The sequence below is a fragment of the Ursus americanus genome, chromosome 13 (genome assembly GCF_024610735.1).
Source record: "Ursus americanus isolate L20-20 chromosome 13, mUrsAme1.1.p, whole genome shotgun sequence".
Lineage (NCBI taxonomy): Eukaryota > Metazoa > Chordata > Mammalia > Carnivora > Ursidae > Ursus > Ursus americanus.
The window spans coordinates 54,522,746-54,541,229 of NC_142139.1; the positions used below are offsets into that span (position 1 = coordinate 54,522,746).

The window sequence follows — 18,484 nt, forward strand, 5'->3', positions numbered from 1 at the left end:
ACCTTTGTTAAAATGGTCTAGGGTGATTATGGGGCTACTTCCTAGCTGTATGATGTTTCAGGTCCTGTGGGAAGCCTGTCAGCAGAAGACAGGGGAACACAAAACCATGCTGCAAATGATCCTGTGCAACAAAAGCTATCAACAACTGTGGCTGGGTAATTATTAATCAAGTTTCTTTTCAGCTACATAACAGATAGCATAATGGAAAGCAAGTAGTTAACTGGAAGAGGAAAAAAGGGAAATGTTGCATATAGAGGAAATTACAGCCAGCTATTACAAAGGTACTTATTTTGAATTACATTTACACAGACAAGTCTCATCTAATGACATTACTAAGGGATAAAATTTTCTTATAATTTTATTTTTTCCAAAAACTGAATTATATAACCTTTAAATACTGTATCTTTTAGAATCATCTCTGTTTCTGATGGAGAACTTATTCAAATAAATCAGCTGTTTTCTGTTAGGCATATTATATGTTTTCTTGAAAAGAATGTAGTAAACATGGTTTAATTAGTCCATTACAAGTCAAGGAAATTATTATTAACGTTACGATCTGTGTGAAGCTGCCATGTTTGTCTTAGAGGTGCACTCACATTAGCTTGCACATTGTTTGGCTTTTATACTTTTCTGTTTCTTTTAGTTAAAAAAAATGTTTTACGTTTTTTCTACATATATAAAACGCTATAAAAATTTATAAAAGACAGCCGACTCCAGTTCAACCTGTACCCCTATACTTTATTTACTTTCACTATTTATAGCAATCTAATCAATATTTATATTTTAAATTTATATTTTAAATTTATAATATGTACAAAATCTCCTTTGAATTATATCAATTTGTTGAAGTTTTCCAGGAATTTCAAAATATTTCTGGGCAAGACATAGTAGATGCCATTAATGAATGCTATGATGGATACTTTCAAGAGTTGCTAGTTGCAATTGGTAAGTAATACTTTATTTGGTGTACAGCAGACCTTTCATTCCACAATAAACGCTGATTAGCTCTGATTGAATTAAAGATGCATGACTTTGCTCTTCACTGAATCACTTTCCCCTGAATTTAATTATTTAGGAAGGATGTTAACTCTACAGAGGAAAAGTACATTAGCTACTGACTGATACAGTGCACTAAACTGGCAACTTGATAACTTTAATGAACTAATACCCTTCTCTAACAGCTGGTTCAACTTTCATACTGGGAAACATTAATTCTCAGATACTCTCTCAGGTAATGGGATCTCATACCTTTAAATTCATTTTATAGGGGCACCTGGGTGGCTCAGTCGGTTAAGCGGCTGCCTTTGGCTCAGGTCATGATCCCAGGGTCCTGGGACTGAGCCCCGTGTCTGGCTGGCTCCCTGCTCACCAGAAGTCTGTTTCTCCCTCTCCCTCTGCCATTCCCCCACTTGTGCTCTCTCTCTCTCACTCTACTCTCTCTCTCAAACAAAAATATTTTAAAAAAACAAATTCATTTTATATGTACTGATTTCCATTCCCTTATTAAAAAGCAGATAAGTGCTAGAAATATGGCTTCTTTTTCTCCAAGAGGAAGAGGTTTTTTTGTCATCATCTTTAATATTTTGCCTTTAGGGGTAAGTTCTACCATAAACAAAAATTCACCAAGTTGTTACTCGGTAGTGATTTCTGCAGGCTTTTGTGAGAGACATACCTACATCTCTTTCCTAAGAAAAGATATCTTCCCATAAAGAGGAAAACAGTGGTAGCTATCCGTAACAACTACTATTAAACTACCCATGCTGTACCTTGTGTTGTGCTAGGACTTGACAGCATACACTGTAGGAACGACAAATGAAGGGTCTTTGTGAAATGTCCCCATAGAGAACACACATCAAGTAATCACTTGTATTTGTTGAATAAATGTATATTATGATTTTCCAGTCCTAGAATAGCACAAACATACATGGGCATTAGAGATGGTAGGGAACAGAATTTTCATAGCTTAGCTTATAAAGGAGTTTTAAGCTAGGATTCCATTAAAAAGGTTTGGTGGGTTCTTTGAACTCCTTAAAATAGTATACAATATATGAACAAGCATGTGTTTTTCTGAGAATATGGTGCATTTATTTTGGCTAATTCTCAACCTAATTTAATAACCATGTATTACATCACAACTCATTTAACAAACAAGGCCCAAGAAGGTTGACTACTTCAAAGTCTATCAACTAATGAGCAACAAAGTTATGACTAGAACTCATGTCATCTGAATTTCAAGATAACTGTCTTTCCACTATAGACCATACCACAAACAAAGCAGTGGGTGAGAGGAAATAGTAGACATGAGAAATACCAGAAAACAATTTAACTGATTCATTCATTTATTCAAGAAACATTTATTGAGTCATCTACTATTCTGGCCATTGACTTAGGCCCTGCAAATGGAACAGTAAAACAACAACAAAAGCTTCTTCTCCTCAAAGTGTCCACATTCTAGCAATGACTCAAGAGTGCTATGAGGTTTACAGTTATAAATAAAAATAAAAGATGAAGGCATCATCTTACAACCTAAAATTATCATTGGAACTATAGAGAAAACACTGTTGTAATGACTTTATTTCTCCCAAAAGTTATAGCCTCACATATGTTACTCATTTATTAATTTATTTACTTATTCAAATACACATTATTGAATGTCAATCATTCAACTGATCTCCATCAAGGACAACTGTTCACTAGGCTGTAGGTGGTTCTAATGCCATAATGGTTTTGATTAAATGACTCCTAACACTGGTCCAGGCCCCTTATTGCCCATCCAGTTTTTTTGTTTTTTTGTTTTAAAGAGACTTCAGATTTGGGGTGGTTGGGTTGCTCAATCGGTTGAGCATCTGACTCTTGGTTTCAGCTCAGGTCATGATCTCAGGGTCATGAGATCCAGCCCCATGTGGCAGGCTCCATGATCAGTGGGGAGTCTGCTTGAGACTCTCTCTGTCCCTCCCCCCCACCTACTCTCTGTTTCTGTCTCTCTCTTTCTCTCTCAAATAAATTTAAAAATATTTAAAAAGAAAAGAAAAAGGCCTCAGATCTATTCACAAGTCTACGAGGGATTAAATATAGTGTTTGGGAAAATGAATCAATTGCATATTGAGTTCTATAATAATAAAAATCTATAATAGTGGTGATAACCTGGGTCTCTTTAAAGCTTTATTTAATTTTCAGATAAAAGGGGCACATTTTTCTTCACCAGATGCTGTGAAGGAACTAAGAAATCTCCAAAGATAGAGACAGACTAAATGAAAATCTGAATGAGTCATAATTGTTGCTTTACATTTTTCTGTAGGTTATGGCTTTACCACTATTCTACCCATTGAAATTTTACTACAATGTACAATGAGGGATTCCACATAGGACTCAAAAAGTTTCACTCTCCCAGGATTTTAACAGAAAAAAAAAAAAGTGTTTTCGTTGTTTCCCAAATTCTGAAGAAAATATATATTGTCACTCTCAAACTTTCTTTTTTTCCTCTGATTTTTCCTAGTTCTCTGTGTTCGAGACAAACCAGGCTATTTTGCTTATAGACTATATAGTGCAATCCATGTAAGTATGGCCCACATTTTTTTAAATTTTTCCAGAAAATCATGTCTACTTTCTCAAAGCACTGGGTTTACTTTTTTTATTTAAACATTTTTGAACTTGTATGCAAATATATTCATTTCAAACAAAATATGCTCAAGTGAAAAAAATGTATTATACACCAAAATGAGAACGACCAAATAAATAATGCTCTGCTTTCTACATCAAATTGAGTTACCTGAGAAGTATGACTCCATGGGTCCTATCTCCCCCATGTGCTTTAGTTCTTCTTAGCATACGAAGAAACTGGCAAATCCAAAAGCTTTTGGACCCTTACTTCATACTTAATTCAAGTACAAAACATATAGTATCAAGCAGGAAATGTCAAAACACTGTAAGTCCTTAGTAAGAAATTGCTACATATCTGAAATTTAAAAACATGAAATAATGCAGTGGTTATTTTTAAACCTAAAGTATTTTTTTTTAGTACTTTAAAAAGAGATGGCTAGACAACAATAAACTCTACATCTATTTTATGAGAATGTTGATCATAGTTTAGTGTGATAGTCAATCACACATCCTTTGGTGCATTTATTTTTAAAGAAACAAACACTTAAATGCATGAGACAATACACGTTTTATCCATTATATGGATTAACACATTTTTAGGAAAATTTAACACATTAACACATTTTTAGGAAAAGAAAAGTTCTGATACAAATCATTATACATATTACCATAGCTTCAAAAACTCAGAGGAAATTATTTTTTTTAAGTCAGTAATACAGCAGTTTTAAGAGTCAGAGTTTTATCCTCAAAGTAATTTTTACAGACCAACTTATTAAAAGTAGCTAGCATGCTGGGATAATATGATAATAGTTGAGAATATTTCTATTATATATCTTGTGTAGAGTATTTTTTATTTATGTACAAGAACCAACCTATGTATCCTCAGATCACATATCCTATGCTCACAGCCTTCTGCTTCTATTTTATTCTATTTCCAAGCAGAAAAAGTTGACTTGATTTAAAATTTTTTTAAATAATGTATTGGGCAATGCTATGGAATGATTTCAACAGTGTCCTTCTCCAAAAATGGAATGAAGTTTCACTTGTGAATGACCATGGGGAGATAAGCATAATTAGTCTGATTCCAAATCTGTCCAAGTTGAGGGCTACTTATTCTAATAATAAATAAAAATTCTATTCCTTCTGTGTGTGTTTCAATGCAAAAATGAAGATACATGTACTCACAACTGGCTTGGAGATAAGAGGAGGATTGTATATTCAAATAATTGAATTTTTAATATATGATGACCTCAAATGTAAAATATTGGTCAAAGCTGTTACACTACCCCTAACCGAAGTAAACTACAGGTATTTTTCTCTAGTGCACTCTAAGTGAATGATGTACAACTTAAATATGGAAACTTGGGTAAATCATTTAACTTAATCACCCCAAATTATGAAAAGATTGCTTAGAGGTCTATACCCAAAACATTCAGATATCAAAAATTTTATTATGTGTTTTATATATATATATAATATATAAATATATATAAATATATAATATATATAAAAATATGTATTTATATATCACATATATATATCACATATATACACACACACATATATATACATATACACACGTATATATATACACACACACACGTGTAAAATATATACGTATATATATTATGCTCACTGGCCACTGGATGTCCCCATTACTCCACTTGAAAAGACAAATGGAACTTGGTTTATAAAGCAATATTCTTTCTGGAGCTAGTATACAGAAATTGATTTTTGTATTTTTCAGTATTTGAGTTTAAATCCAAAAATATTTCAAATACCTGGAATTTTTATTTTTACAATTTTTAGAAATAGACTGTAAAATAAAAATGTAATTGTTGTCTCACTCAGACATATCAATGTTCATCTAACATTATCCCAACCCACCTCCCTCCCTGGCCTAGAAAGAGCACATGATCAGATCTGCATTATAATGCAGTGTGAGGGGCGCCTGGGTGGCTCTGTCGTTAAGCATCTTCCTTGGGCCCAGGGTGTGAATCCCAGAGTCCTGGGATCGAGTCCACCTCAGGCTCCCTGCTCTGCTGGGAGCCTGCTTCTTCCTCTCCCCCTCCCGCTGCTTGTGTTCCCTCTCTCGCTGGCTGTGTCTCTGTCAAATAAATAAATAAAATCTTTATAATGCAGTGTGAGGGAGACAGTGTGAAGGCGGGCTAGGCTGAAAGGAAGGAACTATTACAGAATCAGGAAGGAGACAGCGCGAAGGTTGGCCAAGGGGTGAAAGGAAGGAACTACTGCAGAATCAGGGTGAAATGATAAGGGCCAGCATCAAGGCAGTGACACTGGAAATAGATATTATGGGACATTTAAGAAGTAAAACAGAAAGGGGGCCCAAATGCTGATGTAGGAAGACCCTGAACCCGCCTCTTCCCCCCGACATACCAAATCTACACGTACATAAAGAGCAATTTCTCCTGAACAACTGAAGGCTGAACAGCTTCTGCACAACAAATAATGAAGGGTCCACATAGAGAAGGTAGGAGAGTTGGAGACATAATAACCTCTACACGAAGACCTATAGTAGGGAGGGATATCACTGAGGCACCCATGTGCAGACTCACCTGCCCTGGGCACAGTGAAGAAACAGCAGTTTAAAAGACAACTAGACTATAAGTAAAGGAAATTTACTCATTAACCTTAAGACATCCACCAAATGGGTGAGGAACTGTCGGAAGTCTCTATCCCTTACACCTGCCAGACTAGTTATTATCAAAAAGACAAAAAATTACATGTGTTGGCAAAAAATGTGGAGAAAAGAGAATCCTCATACACTATTGGTGTGAATGTAAACTGGTGCAGCCAATATGAAAAACAGTATTGAGTTTCCCGAAAAACTTAAAAATAGAACTACCATAAAATCCAGCAATTCCAGTTCTGAGTATTTATTCAAAGAAAACAAAAACACCAATTTGAAGAGATATAAGTACCTCTATGTTTATTGTAGTATTATGTACAATAGCCAAGAAATAACCTATGTGTCCATCAATAAAGAATGTGTCACACACACACACACACACACACACACACTGGACTATTAGCCATTAAAAAGAATGAAATCTTGCCATTTGCAACATGGATGGACCTAGAGGGTATTATGCTAACTTAAATAACTCAAAGGAAGACAAATACCATATTATTTCATTTATGTGTAGAATTTAAGAAACAAAGCAAATGAATAAACAAAACAGACTCACAGTTGCAGGAAACAGTTGGTCACTGAGGGAGAGGGGTTGGGGAACAGGCAAAAGAGCTAAAGGGGATTCTGAGGTACAAACTTCCAGTTATAAGATAAATAAATCATTGTGATGTAACATTAGGGAATGTAGTCGATAATATTGTAATAACTGTATGGTAAAAAAGAGACTGATGGGGATCATTTTGTAATGTATAAAAAGACTGAATCACCGTGACGTACATCTGGAACTAATATGCAATAGTATGTCAATTATACTTCAACAAAATAAATAAATAAAGCAAAAGAAAGAAGTCAAATAGGTAGAATACTTCACCGCCTGTACCCTGTATGAGAGAGTCTCAGAGGAGACTGGGAGTCTGACTTGGACACACCCCAATCGCCATGCCAGTGTTTGAGGAGTACAGGAGAAATAAAGAATATGAGTCTATATTAGATAGATTACCTTTAAGGTACTGTTTTCGAATTTTTTTCACTCCTCTTCTGTATCTTTTAGGACTTCGGTTTCCATAATAAAACCATCATCAGGATTCTAATCGCCAGAAGTGAAATAGATCTGATGACCATCAGGAAGCGATACAAAGAGAGATACGGAAAATCCCTGTTTCATGACATCAAGGTAAATCTCCTACACATATTTATTTTGACCCAGATTTTATCCTTTTTGAAACTGAAATAAGAGCTTTAAGTACCTTCGCGTTAGAATCTAAAAAGTTAACTATTCTGACAAAGATGATCTACTTTAGTTCATCAGACAGTCTTTAGAGCATCAACAGGTGCTAAATTAGGAAATTCCTTCACCTCAGTAACAGAATTTGTTTCTCTTTGGTGTGTTTCAAACAAAAATTGTTGATGGAATCATGTAAAATATTCATTCCCTAATTGTGTAATGGTGCCATGTGAGTTAAATTTTGAAGAATGATCAGTATCAGGAAAAATACATTTTGCAATAAGGCCACACTACTTATGAAGAGGCTTCTTAGATCAGTTCAGCTCCTATTGTCATAGAAGGTTGGGCACCCAGTCGAATCCCATAAACTGGTAACTTGGAGGAATTTAACATTGATAGTTATGTAAAATTCTATGCAGCCCTAGCCCTTTAGCCCTTGAAGGGCAAAGCAGCAATGATTCAGAAGTAAACCAATTTCTTCATTCTAATATGTCTAAACTTTAGTCGGGATTTTGATAAAGCCTAGCAAAGAATTATTAGAATATACAGGGCTACGTATGTAATTTTTGGTACCCAATCTAAAATTAAAATATTTGACCTCTCGTTCAAAAAATTATAAAGAATTTCGGGGTGGTATTAGCAGAGCATTAAACCAAGCACAGGGCCCTGAGAATGTATCTTACCTTATACTCTGCACATAGCTAAGTGCTGTTACCTGTTCACATTGCTTTCCACTGAAATTTTCAATTGCATAAACAAGCTTTTTAGTTTATTAAAAGTGATCCAGACGCAACTTGACAACCTAAGGACCAAAAGACCATAAAAAAAACAGAAGACCCTATAAGCCTTTGCATAGCCAAAGTGGTTTCCAAAAAAGGCATTGCAGCAGTTAAGAGAAATTTTATTCGTTTTGCTAAAACTGTCCTCCACCTACCTTCAAAACCCTAAACTTTAAGTGGCAATAAACATTTTTCATTGAGAAATACATGTCATAACTTATTTTCTAAATGAATAAATGAATTCTAACATATATACTGCAATTAACCAAGCCACCTCAAAGTCTGCATGTAATTCATGTAACTTACTATATGCATTTAAAACAATGAATTATAATTGCATGACTTTGTGTAAGAAAACATTATGGTAGTTGATTTTTAACATAATTAAACATGATTTTTATAATTCCATATATATCTTACTATTATTGTTTGAAAAACTTAGAAACTATAGAAGACCTTAAGATAAAAATTGCCCTTATTCTCCACCACAGACATTCAGTAATGCAATGTTGTTGTAGGTGCTATGTTTTTAAAAATATATATAAACATTAGTATGTTTTACTACATAAAGGAATACTTTTATTGAATCATGGTATTCCACTGTGTAAGTTATAAAATACATAGACTACCCTACATTATTAAATATTGCTTTTTACTTTTTCACTATTATACATAATGTCTATATTTTTTAGTGTAAATTTTTGTGCTCACCAATAATTGATCATTATTTCCTTAGGATATATTTCTTGAAGAAGAATTATTGCATTAGTGAGTATAAACATTTTTAAGTCTTTGGAGGTATATTGTCCATTTGCCCTCCAGATTCTAAATTGATTTATAACAATAATATTAGGACACCTCTCTTAAAGTTGAGGAGATTTAATTCTACCGTGAGTTATTCTTTTCATAAATACACATTAGGGTTCAATCAACTTTATATAAACCCTATTCTATTGACTATGACCATGGTATTATTTTTCAAAAACTTCCACTGGGAATAGTTCTCAGGACATATTAAATCTTTAGATGAAAAGAGTCAACAATTTTAGAAACGCTAATGGCCCATGGATCTTTCTCACTGTAATTCAGAGGAATCATGCTGCTTCTCAGAAATACTGTGACATTTTATTTCAAATGCATTGTTTGTTTGTTTCAGAATTGTGCTTCAGGGCATTATGAGAAAGCTCTGCTTGCCATCTGTGCTGGTGACGCTGAAGACTACTAAGTCAAAAGAAGCATTTGGAAGACACTGCATTCCTATTTACAGACAGGTCAAAACACAGAGTTTGTGAGAAGTTTGCATTATTAGAAACATGAGAGCAAAATTATAGAATCATATTTGCTCTTGTATCTTTAAAATCATTCTAAGCCAAAGAAAAATCTATTGATAAAAGTATATGAGACTGGATTTATACTTATCATCCAAATCAGCAATTTACTACATGGAATAGTAAAATAATGGAATAAAAATGATTTCATTGAAATATATTTTATTTAAATGTGAATTGTCAATTCCCTACAGCAAGAAATCTGTTTATAGCTGTCTTTAGCATGCTTGGGGAGAGGGAAACATGGTGTGTGGCCAACCCCCTTCGAGAAATTTTCTAGATTTTTGTACAAATGCAATAAAGCCAAAGTGAACATCTAAAGCTGCCTTTATTTAAAAGAAAATGAAGATATAAAACAGCGAAGGGCAGCCATACAGATATTTGTCAGGCTTCAGTATGTAAGAGACCTGGATGTAAAAATGGGTGTGTGTGTGTGTGTGTGTGTGTGTGTGTGTGTGTGTGTGTGTGCGCGCGCGCGCGCGCAGATGTGGGGGGTGGGAAGGGTGTAACCATTCTGGTCAAGGCAGTTTATCCTTAGCTAATTTTATTTTTTTAATGTGAGTGCCTAACCAACCCCGTATTTACCCATGCAATGACAGAAAAATCATTGCTCATTGTTTTTGTCTTCCCTTCTTAACATCACCATCAAAGCCATTTGGAAGTTATTACGAACTTTGTACCATCGGTAAAGACTGGCCCCTTGCGGGTCTGACGATTCAGTAAATTAAGAGCAGCAAAGGAAAAATACTGAGGTCAGATTTGGGAAAGAATCTAGATTGATGCCACAAACTAGCCTAGAATGAAAGCAGAAAGAGAGATGGTGAGTCCACAACAGAGGGCTCCCAATATATGCAAAGGAAAAGACAAAACCCAAGATCACAGGAAGCGGCAGTTAATGAAGTCAAGCAAGGAAAATGAGGGCACATGCAGCCAATCTAGAGGACCTGGTGAAGGAGTGCTCTGTTCCAAGAGCAACACATGGAATGTTTGGGGGCTTTTTTTTTGTTTGTTTTTCCCAATAACCTGTAGCCCAGTCCCTGTAGATCTGTCGTCACCAGTCTCAGGAGAAGAAAACTGTATTTAGAACCTGTTTTCTTATAGGCGAAATGATACAGGACATTTAGAACACAGTGATTGGGCACAACATGAAACATTTAAGAATAATTAGACTTCTGAAATCACTTTCAAGATGTCAACTTACTGCTATGTTGTATGATGTTACATCATTTTAAATTGACTTTGATTTTTATCTTTAAAAATGTATCTTTAAGATTTCAGTCTCAATTATTTGAGATATTTAGCATAGCTCTTCTTCCAGATAATTTTTTTTAGATAAGAGTTTTAATACAAGAAAAATGTTAGAATTCCTACTGAGAATTTAGATATTTAAATAAAAATTTTCCTTGCTAGGACATTTTTGTGTAAGTAGTTCAATAAATTTTGAAATTTATACTTTTGCTGGGTAATACCTCTTATTTCTTTGGTAAGGCATGGTGTTGTCAAATCAAAAACGAATTCGGACTTCTATAGGGAGGGGTTTTATTTGAAAAGACTACTGCAATTAAGTGGGGAGAGGGGCTGCAATAGGGAAAGAGGGGCTACTGCAACAAAGAGAATGTTCTGACTGTGAGATTTACAGGGGTCTCAAGGGTCAGCCAGAAAAGGATTTTTAATTTATAGGGATGAATAAACAAGGCTAGGAAGAATCAGGTGTGGGGAATGGGATGAATCTGTGGTGTGATCGGACAATTCATCTGGAAAAGTCTTTGGTTAACATTGCCAGTAATTGATCGAGATTGGACAGTTGATCTGGGACAGTTGATCTGGGAATGCCTCCAGTCAGTTTTCAGCAGGAGCTAAAGGGTGGATTAAAGTGCAGGGACCTCTGGGGAAGGAAGAAACCTGAGTAAAATTTAGTCAGGTTAGCATGTACTTTGTCCAGATCGGTCAGGAGGGGAAAACAATTCAGCTAATCATTTTGAGGCAAAGAACAGGAATTTGAAGGATGTATTGGGGATTGTTATTGGTAAGCAGGGGGTCATCTGAAGTCTTATCTGAGTCATATAAGAAAGAATGGTTCTATGTTATAAGCCATTTTCTGAAACACAAAATGGTGGGAAAATTTCTTAATCATCTCTGTTTTCCAGGATCACAGTGCTTGGGTAAAGATTAACATTGTCAATGTCTTTTTTTTCCCAAAGTTTTGTCTTGAATGCTTCACTTAATTGTTTAAATGCCAATACAACATTATCATCTTTACCATCACATAATTCACTTAGTGAAGTCCTGTGAAAAATTAAGTGTCTAAATTGTTATCGTTGTTATTTGTGTTTAATGATATTTAGCTATTTATATCATCTTCAAATGTTTACTAGACCTGATGGACTGAATAACAAGTGAAATATCTCTGATTAAATTAGAGATCTCCCATATTTAACCTATAGGAAAAAAAAAAACATTTAAAGGAATAAATCTGCTTTTGGTGTGTTGCCAATCTACAGTAAAGGAAAATAAATTACTACTGAATTGCTAGCCATTCCAGAGACAAAATAAAATCAGATATGGAAACACTGCAGAGAGGTGTTTGTCCATTACATTCAGTATTTTATTATGCTCAGTTTAGCCCTAAGTAGGTTAAACTTGTAAAAAGGCTAAAAATTTAGCTAAGAAAATATGACTTTTAGTGTTCTTATATAATAGCATGTAATTATTACCAAAGTTAAATATTTCACGTATGCTAAAAACAGTGCCAAATATGTGATGTCACTGAAAATGGCAGAGTAGGTTGCTGTAAGGGCCCATCCTTCCACAGAAGCATAAAAATAATCATGCAAAAACTGTCAGAATTAACTTTTTCAGAACTCTGGAAAAGAGTAATTAACTCTAAATCAAGAAAAAAGTTACAGAAAGTAGAAAAAGCTTGTGACATTTTTATTTGTTCTTTCCCCATCCTCCTCCCAGCTCAGTGACAGTCTTGAAGACAGCAGCCTGTCCCCAAGGTGGACCTCTGGTTCCTTGTTCTAGAAGGAGCAGACCTGGCTTATTATCAAAGAATATGTTTATCTGTCTGTTCTGTCTGGGAACTCCCTAAAGGACCAAGGTGAGGCACTTGTCTTTGTTTTGTCAACTCAGAACTCACCTGAGGAGGAAAAATCATAAGACAAATGAACCACTTGCAGCTGTCTAGGGCAAAAGATTACAGTTGAAGCAGTACCACTAAGCAATGAAAGCCTGTGAAGAAAATTTGGGAAATCTATATATTCCCCATATAGAGGGTGATTTAGAAAGCCGTGTACATGCCTAAGGCAGGACACACGGCTAAAAACACTTGAGAAGATCCTAAGCTTTCAACTGACTGGTCTCTAGGATTAGTCCAAACGGAAAGTGAAGGGAAAGGCAGAGTTGTAAATGGTCTAAGTGTTGAAAGGGGTATCCCAGCACAGAGCCAATCTATAAAATATGGAAGAAAATTTCTTCTTAATTCCTCCTCCTCCTCTTCTCTCTTTCTTGTTCATTCCTGTGCTCAAAGAAATCTGTCAAAACAGTAGCTGAATACAAGCTAAAGAAACAAGGACTTCAGAGACCACATATGATGAAGAGTATAGACATTATAAAAATTGTTTAGAAAAGTCACTAAACAAAACTACAGCTACAATGAACAGCTAGAAACAAAAACAAATGGTAAGAAAAAAAATTCTAGAATTACATTATAATATTCAAAGCATACAGTTCTCACATTGGAGAGTTGACAAATACATGGAAATTAAACAGCAACCTGAATATAACCTACAAAAGAATAGTATTCAGCTAGAAAAAGGAGTGCAGTACTAATAATGCTATAACAGTTATGAACCCTGAAATATTATAGTGAAAGAAGGCAGACACAAAAGGTTACCTATATTGTATGATTCCATTCATATTAAATATCCAGAGTAGGTCAATCCATACAGACAGAGAACAGATTGGTAGTTTCCAGAGGTTGCAGGAATGAAGGAATGAGAGAATGGGAGTTATTGCTTAATGGGTACAAACTTTCCCCTTGGGTCAATGAAAATGTTCAGTAACTAGATAGACTTGGTAGTTGCACAACATTATGAATGTACCAAATGTTGTTAAATGGTTCTCTTCAGAGGGCTTTATTTTATGTTATGTAAACTTCAGCACAATAATAATAGTAAATCGTATTTTAAAAATAGTCCAAAATAATTTGGATCTTAATGACCTCTTTAATTATTGCATCTTAAAATTATTCTGTCATAATGTCATAGCACATTAAACATAAATTATGCAAATATGTCTATAAAGAACATTAAAATAGAAAAGGTCATACCAATTATCCTCAGTCAGAGCTAACATGGAACCATGTTAGAAGTCCAATAAGTAAGCATTCAGTGGACACACTATTTACATGCTCATCAACTGTTTGTAATATGGCCTGTGGATATGCAGAAATTTAAGCTTGGTTAGCATTTTTCTTTTGAGATATACCTTAATCTATAAAATTAGCTTATTGTGGTTCATTACATATAGAAAACTAAAACAATAACCCAATACATTTTAATGAAAGATTGTCAAATACACCATGTATTAAGATGCTCCAAACTTTAAATGACCAAATAAAATCAGTAAAAACGCCAATACTTAAAATATTAAAACTATTTTTGAAATCACAGAAAATGTGTCTCTAATTCATTCAAAATTTGAAGCTACATAGTTACTTTTCTAACCTCAGAAATATACTATATTTTTAATCCATTTTTTTAAAAAGATTTTATTTATTTATTTGACAGAGAGAGACAATGAGAGAGGGAACACAAGCAAGGGGAGTGGGAGAGGGAGAAGCAGGCTTCCCGCCGAGCAGGGAGCCCGATGCGGGGCTCCATCCCAGGACCCTGGGATCACAACCTGAGCCAAAGGCAGACGCTTAATGGCTGAACCACCCAGGAGCCCCTTAATCCATTTTTCTTGAAAAAGTATTTGTGAGCCCACAAACTTATGTTGGTATCAGATACACATAACAGTAATAGTGCTTGTTTTTCCCCTATCCATACACACCTATTTTTTCTTAAACTCTTTTTCAGGATATAATCGTCTGATTATGGCAAATGATATGAGTACAGTCATTAGAATTTATTTCCTATCAATGTGCTATGGATACACTGTCAGGAGTCCAGCGAGGGGGGGGCATTGTCATTACTCCCAATCATGTGGGGCAATAAACAAAGTGTTTCTTATGTTAGTTTAAAAAATTAAAGTATTTTATATGTGTTTATTGAGTTTCTACTCTGTACCATACACCATTTTTAGGTGAAAGGATCGTAAACAAGCACAAACTGCCCTCAAAGACTTACAGCAGGGCTTCTCAAATGTTTGTGCATTTTGGACTCACTAGTTTTGAGGTGGCTCCCAAGACTCATCATTTCTAGCAGGTGACACTGATGTTGTTGGTCTTTGGTTCACACCTGGAGTGGCAAGGGCTTATGGTGTAGTAATTTACACAGCAAGATATAATTCATACGTGATGATTAATTGAGAAACTAACATTCTTTTCTTTATCTATATCAATTCTTTTTGCTCTAAAACTACTCAAATAGTTTAAAAAAAATTTTTTTTCCACTTCAGTACAAAGTACTATTATTCTGGAATAAGACTAAGATGGCTTTGTTATACTAGACACTTTGCTAGTATTACAATGACATAAAAATTATTTCCCTTAAATGCATACACGGGATGAAATAAAGCTACGCACCAAAATTCGCATACATCACCTACCACATTCATATCAAATAAATCTTGATCACTTATATTGGGCAGGCAAGCAAACGGGAAGATGGCTGTTCTATTTTCAGTCCCAGGCAGCAAATGAAAAACCAGTTCAGAGTCTTCACATTCTTTACCAAAGAAGTCTAATGAGAAATTAATTAGAAAAGCAAATAAATGAATTGAAAACAGTTCTATTAAACACAAATTATTTAAAACAAGTTATACTTTTTATGCTACTATTACTAGGCAAATTATTTTTACAAAATGGAAAATATTTAAGATAAAATTTTGAGAGTTATATTGCTGGATCATCACTGGGAAAACTTTTTTCCTCCACTAAACTCATTCTGGCATGTGCTAGTGGCATTATTTGTAGTCATCAGCTGGTGCAGTTGGATAATTCCATATCTATCCACTCAGAAATTAGATAGACACCATTTGCAATGTAAGAAACATGCTTCATTGGATACTACTGGATCTCAGGATCTCAGGTCAAGAACCAGCACCATCCACTTGTCCTTTAAAATATGTTTCATTGTCAGCTAATTCTTCTCAAGATGCTTTGAAGCTACAAAAACTGCAAATTTTCTCATAATAGAGTTAAAACTGACATAATTACCTGCTTTCTTATGGTCACTCTCATATTCTAACAGAAGGGAAGAAATTCCTGCTAGTCACCAGGAGGCAAAAGCAATAGAGGAACATTTCTAGCTCTTGTCAAACTCACTCCTGTCACCCCAGGCCCGAGTGGTGAGTTTGGGAGAAGGAGCTATTGTCATTTGATTCAAATCATCCTCTCTCTGTGTCTTCCCCCTCTCTTCCTTCCCCCAGTTCCTCCTTCCTTTCTCTTCTCTGACTTCTTTCTCTGACAATAACACACTTGGCTCTGTGTGTTTCATCGTTTCTCTTTGAATGACCCACTGCCTCTCTTCTGTTGCACTCTCTACCTCTTTGTCATGGCTGTCCTCTTCACTGGTCTACTTTGTACTGTGTCTTTTTTCTGTCTCATTCTCTTTATATTTCTCTGTTAATCTCTATGTCTGGCTCACTCTGTCTTTTTGCCCATATATTCGTCTCTATTTCTATTTCTGTCCATCTCTCTTTGCCTTTCTGTGTTTGTGTCTCATTTCTTTCTTTTTTTTTTTTTTTAAAGATTTTATTTATTTATTTGTCAGAGTGGGGAGGGTGCAAGCAGAGGGAGCAGCAGGCAGAGGGAGAAGCGGGCTCTCCACCGAGCGGGGAGCCTGATGCAGGAGTTGACTTGAGCCTATGGCAGAAGGCGTCCTACTGTGTCTCATTTCTTTATCTCTCCCTACTTCTCTTCTCTGATTGTCTGTCTCTGTGTCTGTCTTTCTCTCTCTCTCCATATGTAGCTCTACCTTTCCTACCACAGTTCCTTGTGTCTTCCTCTGTCAACAGTCTTTCTGTCTGTCCCTATCTCTTTGTCTTTCTATTTCAGACCCACCTCCTACTATGAAGATACGCGCTTGTATTCTCCCTATTATGTAGTAAAGTAAAGACAGAATCTAAGGAGGGGGCCACTGCTGTTTTATTTAGGAGACAGATAACTGCAGTTTCACTCAGGGCTATGCTTTATAAGCCACATTTGACTGAGAAAGAAAATAATGCTAATTCAGCTTCATCCATATCACTTCCAGGTTAATTGTTCTGTCAATCCCAACTTTAGAGGAGAAACACAAGGGTTTAATGTTTGACCCTTAAGCCCCCAAAATTAAATGCATGACTTGGATTTATTAATAAGAAACCCTAAATTTTTAACAGTCACAATCATCTGATCCTGTTAACCAGCTGGAATTAAAAGAAAAACTTCAAAAAAAACCCCCAAAAACTGAACTAATCGTCTGATTGTTTTTGTTTTAATTAGAAGTGGTGGTCACACAACATTTTTACCATATCAAATGCCCACAGAATTATATACTTTAAAATGATTAATTGTATTTTATATGAATTTTACCTCAATTAAAAGAAACTTAAGAAAAAATATTGCCTATTATTTGTCACTCTTTTTTATTTACTTGTCCATTTTCCTGGAAGTTGTATTAGTTTCCTAATGCTGATGTAACAAATTACCAAAAACTTTTGGCTTAACATAATCTAAATTTGTTATGGAAGTTCTGGACCAGAGTGTAGTCGGGCCTGTGTTGGTTCCTCCCAGAGGCCAGTGGGGAGAATTTATTGCCTTACCTTTCCCAGCATCTACAGGCTGCGGCACAGTCCTTGAACCTTCCCACTTCCAAGCCAGCAAGGATCAGTTAAATCTTCACCATATCACAACTCTCTGACTCTGACTTTCCTGCCCCTCTCTTTCACTTATAAGGACCCTTGTGATCACACTGGATCAATCCAGAAAATCCAGTCTGCAATGTCAGTTCCCTCTTTGCTACATAACATATTCACAGATTCCCAAGATTAGGATCCAGACATTTTTTTTTTTAGGGGAGGGGGATTATTTTGCCTACCACAGAAATCATCCCAGAGGAAAACACAGAGGGAAAAATAATTATACTCACCCCTCTAAGTCCCAAATGCAGGCAACTGCCCTGGAACGCTCAAGTTCTTTTCCATGAAGTTGAGTCATTATTAGTTAATTTCTTATTCCATGGTTGAATAAACTGACCACTTTCTCTTGTCCTTCACAAGCCTCTACATACCAGCATAATAATCTGAATAAACCAAATGTCAGAAATAAATTCAGAAATATGAATAAACCAAAGCAGCCCTTACTGTTTCATTTATTTTCTCCTTGCTTCTGGAAGTGAGGGAAGGGAAATTCTGCCACCTTTCCATTTTCTCTGAGCACTCCTCTCCTTTTCATCTTGGGGGGCTTAGTATATCCTCTACTTCTAACAGATCCCATAACGCCGGGATCACGCCCTGAGCTGAAGGCAGACGCTTAACCGCTGTGCCACCCAGGCGCCCCTTATATTAAAAGATTTCTAAGAGAAAAGAGTAGAGAATAAAATCAGTGGCAAAGCAAGAACCCCAATACAATATGTTTAATATAATTGATCTATTTGATGATGTAGCTACCATTTTATATTGTGCTTTCTATTTGTGTTGTAAATCTTTTTGTCTGCTTTCTTGACTGCTTGTTGATTAAGATGTTTCTCATGCT

General features: G+C 35.4%; 1 protein-coding gene and 1 long non-coding RNA gene across 2 annotated transcripts in view; one reads left to right on the forward strand and one right to left on the reverse strand.

Moving 5' to 3' along the window:
* ANXA10 (annexin A10) overlaps positions 1-9,890 on the forward strand; it is an 86,456-nt gene extending 76,566 nt beyond the window's left edge. The window contains exons 8-12 of the mRNA XM_087866571.1: positions 62-155; positions 850-945; positions 3,497-3,555; positions 7,305-7,427; positions 9,414-9,890. Of these exons, the coding sequence (XP_087722697.1) occupies positions 62-155; positions 850-945; positions 3,497-3,555; positions 7,305-7,427; positions 9,414-9,482 (441 nt within the window). The 3' untranslated portion in view covers positions 9,483-9,890. The remainder of the gene's footprint in view (positions 1-61; positions 156-849; positions 946-3,496; positions 3,556-7,304; positions 7,428-9,413) is intronic.
* Positions 9,891-14,007: 4,117 nt separating this feature from the next.
* On the reverse strand, positions 14,008-18,014 carry LOC148109095 (uncharacterized). The gene is made up of 3 exons (XR_015726518.1): positions 17,880-18,014; positions 15,358-15,491; positions 14,008-14,020 (listed from the first exon to the last, which is right to left on the reverse strand). It is a non-coding gene; the product is annotated as an uncharacterized LOC148109095 (long non-coding RNA).
* Positions 18,015-18,484: the final 470 nt, after the last annotated feature.